The sequence below is a fragment of the Biomphalaria glabrata genome, chromosome 1 (assembly GCF_947242115.1).
Source record: "Biomphalaria glabrata chromosome 1, xgBioGlab47.1, whole genome shotgun sequence".
Taxonomy (NCBI): Eukaryota; Metazoa; Mollusca; class Gastropoda; family Planorbidae; genus Biomphalaria; species Biomphalaria glabrata.
In genome coordinates, this window is record NC_074711.1 from 16,729,375 (window position 1) to 16,739,840 (window position 10,466).

Consider the following 10,466-nt stretch of genomic DNA (forward strand, 5'->3'; position numbering starts at 1 on the left):
TAGGCATTCGGAGTGCTACAATGTTGTGTTTCAAGTGCAAGGCATTCTGGGGGAAATACCCCGCAGCCTTCTTGTAACAGGAATAGGATCTTATGATGGCAAATACGAGGCGATACTGAATGTGTAGTTAGAAAATTTAAATATGTTGATGGTTATTTCACTATATTTAAGCCAGGTATTCTGTTCTGTGAGGGTTAATAAACCCATAAAATGACATCAGAATTATTAGCATGACTAAACTAATGGTTAATAATCTGTAATTTATAAGACAAATATGTAGATCTTTTTAAGCAAGCCATACAAGTTTTGGCCTCATTAAAATTGAATTATCTCAGAGATATATTTTCTAAAGAAATAATATAGAATGATTATAAGTTAAGAAAAAGTTTTTAACTTAAAATTCATGTTTGATCTATGTTTATAAAAATATTATGTTAAGAAAAGCAGTAATTTAAATTTTTGCTTGTATGATTAAAATTAATACTCTAAGTTTTAGTTTTATTTATAATTTAAACAAATATATTCCAATGAAATGTATATTCTATTTCCCCACAATCACTGTGATATTTTGTGATACATGAAAATATTTTGTGATACATGAAAGTATATTTTGCCATACTGTCAATCTATACTGTGTACAATGAAAAGAAACTTTTATCTGCGTTAGTTTTGTATTTAAAATCTTTAATCATGTTGTATTTTTTTAAATTGCCTTCTTGCTCATTTACATTTAACAGTTTAATAATTTTCTCTATTGGTTTCTTTTGATATATTTACTATTTGTGCTTATAAAGTAATTTTTATTAATAAAAGAAAAAAAAAGGGAAATATTTTGTTTATGATTTCATGTGTAAGGTTAAAGAGACACAATCATTTTAGTTTTGCAATTTATCTCACACTGTACATGGTGTGCTTTAGTAAAATAAGTTTGAAGGGACTTCTGTCTTGTACATTCACATAGACCCTGCTATAGGGGATTAATCTCAGCATGGAGCCTTAGTCCATGGAGATTTACAAATGTTCATATTATTCTGTGTGGCCATGTGGTATGTGCTTTGGACTGCTGTCTCATTAGTCCTGGGTTTGAAGCCTGACAGCTTCCATCTCCTGCCATCTTGCAGCTGGTTTGGGTTAGGGTGTAACAATCTTCATTCCTATTGGAACATCTGATACATAAAACAATCTTTGTCTTTGTCAATGTTTCTTTGTATTTATGAAATGGTGGAATTTAGTTTCGTATTTGAATAAATCAACAACAACATCCATAAAGTTCCAGTTGTAAGATAATTAGCTGTGGACTGTTCATAGAAGAATTTGATGTCTTCCTATAACAAACGTTTACAGAAATTTGTAAAGATTTGTATCTTAAGGAGGGATTGATTTAATAACAACTTTTTATGTTATTTGTGTTCTAAGTCTCGACTTAAGGGAATTCAGTACCATAGAATCGAGTTATGCGTATATGCTCTAGAAGCTAGCGCGCATCTAATCTAGTATTCTAGCCTGCTTGAGTCTTCACATGGCTTAATTCACAAGTTAACTGAGTTACACATATAAACCTAATAGATAATCGAGTCAGTTCTTGTTACATTGTTAGCTTCACATTGCAACTAGAGCTGTGCTTGTTGCATTATTAGACGTACATTAATGCAACAAGGGCAGCACTGAATTCTTTTTTATTTTTGTTTTTTTTACTTCTTGGATTTCATAGTAGGCCTAAGCAGTGGACAGGAAGCTACTGCTCCGGGCCCACGAACGATAGTGACTTAAACGGGCTCTTGTAAGATAATTTTTAAAAATAAGAATTTGAATGTTTCAAATAATTACATAATTTTTCTTAAAACCATTTGATATTTATTGTTCTTGAATCGAATCTCTGGTCTATTGATCAAAAGAGTAAAACAACAAATCAGTGTGAATCATTACATGCAATGAAACTCCTACAGAAGGGGCAAAGGCAAGTAACTGGCGATTCAACTGGTGAGATTCGGGCAGAACGAGTTCTTTCGCCTTGGCTGGCTATATCCATATAGGACAAGGAAAACTCCAATTCAAATCTCTGCTGCTTGCAACTATTCCCAAACACGGGAAAGATTTCAGGGGTCAACTCTGAGGGAAAATCAGGAACTGGAGACACTTAGACAGTTTGCAACACAGAATGCTACAACTGTTCCCAAACTATCAGCACTTGCCGTTCCTTTGTATACATTAGCTGCGTGGAGATTGGGGAACTGCTGTGTGAGCGACACCTTTCCGACCATAGCTAATGCCCTGGCATTCATCTCATTTTTATTAGATGATCCTAGTCGTTTGACGTCTGAAAGAGGCCATACAGTAGGAAATCTATTAAAGGAAGGTAACTCTTAAATTGTCATTACAATGTTTCATTCTATTCTAACGTGTTTAATTTTTGTATTAATAATTGTAAATAATAATACCATTAATATCATTAATAATAATAAATATTTAAACAAGCAAAATTAAAACATACTTTAAAAAAGTGTAAATGTATCAATTAGTTTGGATTAGTCTAAACTAACTATAATACATGTGTTATTAGAAATATTTTTAGGCCTACAAATTGTATTTGTCTTCAATATCTACAATCTTTTAATGTTCTCAGTGCGCTATGAACGTATCACTTGTCTGGACCAGTTTGGAAAAAAGGGGGGTTGCTGTGATAGCCTTTTAAATGTATTTTATATAAAAAAAAACAAGTTGTACGACTTGAATCCGAATTCAAGGTTCAAGCCTTTTCAAGCCAATACACTAACCACTATGCCAGCGAAGTGCTAATGAAAACTGAAGGTTTCATAGCTATCTATTGTTAGTTTCAAAGTTTTAAGCGAAGACTAATTACATAATGTATAAAGGGGACTAATTCAGCTTACACCGCCTCATCTGTCAAGTACAATTTCTTTCCATAGGTAACTCAGAATAATTAATTAACTAAATGGTTACTTTTTTAAAAGTGGTTCTTGTTTTGTCAGGTAAGCCTATTATAAATTATTGTGGAACATTTCAACTTGATCTAAGATTGAGCGTGGGAGAAATAACGTGTTCGAAAATTGCTCCAGACAGACAGGCAGAGTGAGTTGATATAAGCTTTGTAACAATGTAAAAATACTCTGCTAGATAAAATTGTTTTCTTTTTATTTAACTGTTCTTGTTTTAATATTACGGAACATATTCACCACTTACTTACTTACTTACTTAGGTCCTCCCGCGCCGTTCGGCGCACTGGGCGGCAAGCTGTCTCCATAATGATCTGTCACTGGCAATGTCTGAAGCCTCCTCCCACCTGGTGTCCACTGTTCTGAGGTCCTCCATGAAGGTGTGTCGCCAGGTAATACGAGGACGTCCCTGTTTGCGCTTTCCTCGTTTTGGCTTCCATGTTATCGCAACTCTTGGTGTGCGTAATTCATTTTGACGTAGAACATGTCCCGCAAACCTCATGCGACGCTCAGTCACAACCTCACTAAGTGTTCGACTCCCAGTTCGGCATAGGATTTCCTTGTTTGAGATCCGGTCTGTGTAACTGACTCCCAAAATCCGTCTCAGCCATCTTTGTTGAGCCACATTTAGTCTTTTCTCAATTTTGACAGATGACTTCCACGTCTCACATGCATATGTAGCAGTTGGAATGACGATTGTGTTGAGAAGGTGTATTTTTGTCTCGAGTCCAATGGCTTGGCTAGTCCAAATAGGCTGCAGCCTTTGGAAAATGCTCCCTGCCTTTCCTATTCGGCATGCTACATCATGGTAAGCATCTCCATCATTTGTTATGATGCTGCCAAGGTACGTGAACTTGTCCAGCTCTTCAAGCTTTGACTCGCCAAGTCTGACGGGGACACCCTTTGCCTTATATCCCACTCGCATAATTTTAGTCTTATCCAAGTTTATGCGGAGGCCAATTTTGGGTGCCTCTCTGTCTAGGCTCTCCGTCATTTCTTGAATGCATTTATTTGTAGCCCCGAGTAGTGCAACATCATCAGCAAAGTCCAAGTCCGTCAATCGGAGTTGTTCATGCCATGGAATACCAAAGGCAGTCTGGTTCATTGCTCTCCTCATTATGTAGTCGATGGCTAGGAGGAAAAGGAAGGGAGATAAGATGCACCCCTGTCTCACACCTGTCTCGATTGTAAAAAACTCTGTTGTTCCCTCTTCTGTTTTTATGCAGCAACTAGACTGACTGTAAAGGTGTCGTAGGATCTGGACGAATTTTTCTGGGATGCCGTATTCTCTAACTATTTTCCATAGTGATTCTCGGTGGACACTATCAAATGCTTTTTTGAAGTCCACAAAACTGATCGTTAGCCGTTGTTGGTACTCAAGACTTTGTTCTATGATATTTCGTAAAACGAAAATCTGCTCTGTACATGATCTGCCTCTTCGGAAACCTGCTTGTTCTTCTCTGAGCCTTTCATCTACAGACTGTTGAAGCCGTCTCAACAAAACAGTGCTGAAAACTTTGCCTGGGACAGAGAGGAGAGTAATGCCCCTCCAGTTGTTGCAGTCTGCCAAGTTGCCCTTTTTTGGAAGCTTTACAATCACTCCCTTTTGCCAGTCCTCTGGGACTTAAGATACAGGAATTAATTGTAAGAGTTGACGATTCAATGAAAAATTTATTTGGTAGGATACTGTTACTTTTCTTAAAATACCATCGTCGGTAACAAAAATGTTGCTGACTGCGTATCGCTTCTAATATTTATCATGAGAAAGATGTTCACATTTGAGAAACGCTGATCTTTACATTTATACACAGTTTAAGGAAATGGATCATTAGGAAAGAGCAGTTCGTTTTTATTTTCTGATATATTTTATGCATACTAAAAAGAAGATGTTTCCTTTTTTTAAAAGTAAACATTTTTTTAAAAATATTAGTAAATAGCTTGACATGAAGTAATTAGTTTAATAGCAAAATTTTTTAAAAGCAAATTTTTTAACCCCCAAAAATAAAAAACTGTTCGCATAGATGTGTTACAAATATTGTAAATAATGATCTCACCTACTAAATAGTTTCCCGTGTTTTTTTTTTTTTTTTGTATTTTTTTAACCATTAATAATGATTAGTTGTAAAAATAGTGTATTTTTTGTTGTTGAAAAAATTGCTTGCATAGATAATTATAAAAAAATTAAAAATTAAATTTTTCGTTTTCAGAAAAAAACGTAGCCGTTACATCAGAACTTTGAAGGATCTAAAATATCATGGTATCGGATTGTCAATATCTGTTCAAGTTTAGATCTAAATGGGACGGGCGGACACAGACCACACTAAACTAATAGCGACTATTGCTCATTCGGGGGCCGCTAAAATGAGTCTGCTAAAATATCACATAAACAGATGGGGTCTAAAAATTAAAATACGCTATCATAATGTCTGTTCGGGTCAGTAAATTTTAAATGATGTGAACAAATATCAAATATTTTATCTGAGGTATTAATTTTAAAATTTATAAATAGCCTACTATATTACAAACGTGTTTTCAGACTATTAAGAACTAAATGCAACTGAAGAAAAAAATACAGAATGGACACACTTTTCAAGAGAGAGATTGAGAAAGAAAGAGACAGACAGAGAGAGAGAGAGAGAGAGAGAAAGCTGCAAAGACAGAATGCCAATAACTTTATTATGTTTAAAAAAAATCATATTGTTATAAACCTGGTGGTGGCACAGATGGGGGTAGTGGTGTGAGTGTAGTCAGCCGACGCAAATCGCCCCAGGCCAGCGCTAGACGAGCGGTCAACCGTGACGAGTTACGACGATCGGCCGAGACGAGTTAACAACATGAAGGTTCGAGTAGGATCGGCGTCGTGAACAGAGCTCAGGAGCGTCCCAGAATGGTCGAGCGACGTTCTGTCCGGTTCTAGAAGGCCAGTAGGGACCCTATATAAGAGAGGATGTTTCGCAGTCAAGACGGTCGAGAAAAGGGGCTCATTACAGCAAGGTTCACGGCAGGGGTTCAGAGCCCGGTTCACTACAGTCCGGTCGACTACAGCACAGTTCAGCGGTGTGGTTCTGTACGGACCATTACGACGGTTCAGTGCGGAGTACTGTCAAGTACAGTTGAGACGACTGGCGTCTTGATCTTGGTCTGCGATCGAGTCCGACACAACGAGCCTAGTGTGTGAAGTCAGTCCTGAACTGTTGAATCCAGTGCAAGCCCGGAACAAGACGGAGAGGCCAGTGCAAGAGTTGATACTGCGGAACGGTGTTATCGGAGAGATATTTGTACAGTGTAGGTGTTGCCAATTGTACAGTATTGGCTGTTATTTATTGACATTAAAGTGTTACGTTACTTTGGAGCCCTGAGTTGTCAAGTTCTTTAAGTTGGTGGTGTATGGTGCAGTTTGCAGAGAGCCTGGATAGTGAGATTCGTAACACTGGTGTCAGAAGTGGGATCGGATCGGAATCGGATTGGATCGGATCTACTATGGCTCGTCTGAAACTGCTGTACGAACTTGAATTTAGAGAACTGAAGCAAGAACTCCGTGATCGAGATCTGAAAACGAGTGGAAATAAAGAAACCTTACAAGCACGCCTCCGAGATGACATTTTGGAAGAAAAAGAAGATCCGGACACATATCTTTTTGAAGTCGAATCTAACTTGCTGGAAAAGATCAATTCCAAGTTAGATGCCATGAACACCAAGATAGCCGCTATGAACCAACGCATACCTGCTGTGGAGGAGAGAATCATCAACTCAGACGTTCGTTCAGATGCTAAAACCAGAGAGAGGAGCCTTGGTGGTGATCACGAGGACCCATTGAAACCTGACGAAACCGTTGAGAGACATATGCAAGTCGAGAGATACCAGCCAGGTCCGGACCTAACAGACGTTGGTCCAGCTGCCAAGACTGGAGATGAAAGTCCTGATGGTGGTAAAGAGAATCAAAGGAAGCTTGACGTTGAAGTTGATGGACATTCGCACGATGAAAGTCATCGACCAGGTCTGAAACCAACAGGCGATTGGCCCGATACTGATACGAGAGAGAGAGGTCCTGATGGTGGTGAAGAAAGCCGAATGGAGCCTGAAGCCGAAGACGAGGGACCTTTGCACGAGGAGTGTTACCAACCTGCCCCACAAGCATGCCCTCCAGACAAGGCTGAAGATGATGATCTGTCCCACAATTCCCCCCTGTCCTGTGGATTTGAAGCCCATTCTAGTCCTTCTTCGCAAAGCCCTATGAAGCCACCTCTTTGGTCAACAATCTTGGTAATCCCTGCCCTTACATCCTATACCTCTCCATGTGTCAAGTGGCTGCCCTCAGTACCAAACGACAAGAGAGCGATGCAACCACAACGTCACTGCAACAAGAGGACGATCAACTGGAGGAAAAGAAGAAGGCGGCGTTTGCGTAGTCCAACGTGCATGGTGATTCTACCAAGAAATAACTGCAGCCACATGAAAACCAACTGGCGGAGAAGAAGAAGAAGGCGACTTTAGCTGAGTGCAATATGGATGACCATGCGATCACGAGGTCGATACAACCAGATGAAGGCTAACTGGAGGAGAAGAAAACGTTTTCTGAGTTCCACGTGGATGGCGATGAAAGCGTCGTGAACAGAGCTCAGGAGCGTCCCAGAATGGTCGAGCGACGTTCTGTCCGGTTCTAGAAGGCCAGTAGGGACCCTATTTAAAGAGCGGAGGTGTCGCAGTCAAGATGGTTCAGAAAGCGGGTTCACGACAGGAGTTCAGAACACGGTCGACTACAGCACAGTTCAACGGTGTGGTTCTGTACGGAGCATTACGACGGTTCAGTGCGGAGTACTGTCAAGTACAGTTGAGACGAACGGCGTCTTGATCTTGGTCTGTGATCGAGTCCGACACAACGAGCCCAAGTGTGTGAAGTCAGTCCCGAACTGTTGAACCAGTGCAAGCCCGGAACGAGACGGAGAGGCCAGTGCAAGACTTGATACGGCGGAACGGTGTTATCGGATAGATATTTGTTATCGCAGAGCTATTTGTACTGTTCTACGTGCTCTAATTGTACAGTATTGGCTGTTATTTATGGACATTAAACCTTTACGTTATTTTGGAGCCCTGACTTGTCAAGTTCTTTAAGTTGGTGGTGTATGGTGCAGTTTGCAGAGAGCCTGGATAGTGAGATTCGTAACAATATGTTAATTTCTCACGTACTAAGATCTAATTCTACAGAATGTGTTAACCCCTAACAAAATTCAGTTTAGTTTTGAAAAGAAAATCATTGAGACAGCAGAAATCTTCACTTGACGATGGCGCATTTGGCAGTTGTTATTACAGCATTTCTAGCTCTGGGAGCTCATGGTGAGTCTAAACAGTGTATAATTCTTGAAATAATGAAAATCCTTTTTAACCTTAGCGCATTTTATAGTAAGATTCATAGTGCTCATCTTCTTGCGTTCTGATCGTAGGGTAATATTTGTCATAGTAGTTGGTAACACTTTATTGTCATCAATTGGTTTGGTATACATTTCAGCTCAACTTCTGGATCCCTGCCATAACTATCATTGCTTCAACGGTGGTCATTGCACTGCCCCCGCGGACTTTCCGCATTGCGTTTGTCCTTCAGGATTTTCAGGCTCTCACTGTCAAACAGCAGTACCTGTTGGAAGACAAATAGGTTTTTTTTCTGTTTAATTAATTTCTTTTATTTTATCCAGAATAACGTATTGTATTGTATTTCGTACATTGTTCTCTGATTACAAGTGCAATTCAAATTAATTTCCGTATATCTTACTAATATATACAAACAGACATACAGACATATAGATAGATAAATAGATAGATAGATAGATAAATAGATACATAGATAGATGTTCATAGGTTCTTTAAAAGCACCGCCTGTATTCTGTGACTTTGCAATATTTTAGAATATCATTGATTGAAGACAAATTACATACGTAATGACTGCTACATTCATATTTACAGGATTCATTTGGGATCCATGTGCTAACTACCAATGTGCTAATGGGGGCCATTGTACTGCCCCAGCTGACGCCCCGTACTGTGTTTGTCCAGTAGGATTCACCGGAACTCATTGTACAATAGCAACCCATATAGGCAAACGTATTGGTAAGTCTAATACATAAGAAGTAGGTAGCTTTTTATTCACTATTAGAAAATACATTGATAAGACTATGAAATGCAAAAGAAGTAGGTAGCTCCTACACTCCAGAGTCGCAATACCAGCATAGCTTTAAATGAAGTCTTGTATGCCTTCTTTGTATCAGATTGTAAACGTTATCTCGTAGGCCTAATGTTACAAATCTATTTTTAAATCAATGATTACTACAGAGAATACAAGACAACAAATATTATCTCTGAATTAAAAGATAAATCAAACCACGAACTTCAGAAAGTTGAAAATTCACCCAAAAAGTAGGTCAAAGCATGGAATTCTCAAGAAGATTGTACAAAAACGAACATATTCTTTTGAGGTTGTAAATTTTTTGAGGCAATTTTTTTTGTTGAGATTTTCTTACTAAAAGTAATTTTCAATATTATCCCCTACCCCTAACCTTTATCTTTTGCAAATCAGATTTTTAATTGAAGTCTACAGTTACAGTACTACACACAAGGTTGAGGCGCGGTGACTGAGTGGTAAAGCGTTTGCATTATGGGATCATTATTAAACATGATCACTGACTAGGGAACTATATGCTTTCCAAACTGATTGTTTTTTGAGATACGAATGCGTCAGAGGAGGCTCTAACGCCACACTTGCACTTCGGTTTGGACAAATCATGCATTTGAAAACAACAGAATGCAGCATCTTTAGCCTGAGTTTACCATACGTGATCAAGGACCTCTCTTTTATGTTTGGGTCTGTTCTGTGCTTTTTTTCCCTAACTTCTGTTGATATCAATCTTGATATGTTTCTTAGTTGGTCTACCTTAGTATTTTATTGACTACTAAGATACTCCATCAGTCAATAATATAATGAATGTGTTTGATTGGGGCGTCCCGGAATAACTTCTTTTATATTTTTTATTTCCAGTTATATCACGTGACCCTTGTGTTAATTATCATTGTGAAAATGGAGGTATTTGTACAGCACCAGCAGATGCGCCATATTGTCTGTGTCCTGTGGGTTTCGCCGGAAACAGATGTCAGTCGACACTTGTGTAATGTCAAAATTTACATTTTGTCTTTGATGCAAGAAAAAGAAACTAACTAAATAAATGTAAAAATATTGTTTCAGATATAAATAGCTTTGTGTTTTACATTTTTCTTTGTCATAGAATAAAGTGAAAAGAAATGTGTGAAGGCTGCAATGTGACGAGTTAATGGGGACCCAAAAAAAAAAACACAACAACCCACAATGATGTAGTATTTGAAACAATCGATGAGAAAACATATTTTTTTTGGGGGGGAGGGGGGGATTCTATTGTTTTTAAAAGCGAAGTAAGTTCTTTTCACTAGATTAAGTCCAACCAAGATCCATTAATTCAAAATAGATTCTTCAATTATCAATATCAATTA

General features: G+C 38.3%; 2 protein-coding genes across 10 annotated transcripts in view; both read left to right on the forward strand.

The window, feature by feature from the left end:
* Positions 1 to 2,356, forward strand: part of LOC106065117 (deleted in lung and esophageal cancer protein 1-like) — a 35,848-nt gene extending 33,492 nt beyond the window's left edge. For all 9 annotated transcript variants that reach the window (XM_056025163.1, XM_056025150.1, XM_056025157.1 and 6 more), the window contains one exon: positions 4 to 2,356. The gene's annotated coding sequence lies outside the window, so the exon portion shown is untranslated. The remainder of the gene's footprint in view (positions 1 to 3) is intronic.
* Positions 2,357 to 8,127: 5,771 nt separating this feature from the next.
* LOC129925390 (fibropellin-3-like) lies at positions 8,128 to 10,192 on the forward strand. Its single transcript, XM_056025188.1, has 4 exons — positions 8,128 to 8,288; positions 8,461 to 8,604; positions 8,913 to 9,056; positions 9,982 to 10,192. The coding sequence occupies exons 1-4, from the start codon at positions 8,237 to 8,239 to the stop codon at positions 10,110 to 10,112; spliced, it is 471 nt and encodes a 156-aa protein (XP_055881163.1). The 5' UTR covers positions 8,128 to 8,236; the 3' UTR covers positions 10,113 to 10,192.
* The last annotated feature ends 274 nt before the right edge of the window (positions 10,193 to 10,466 follow it).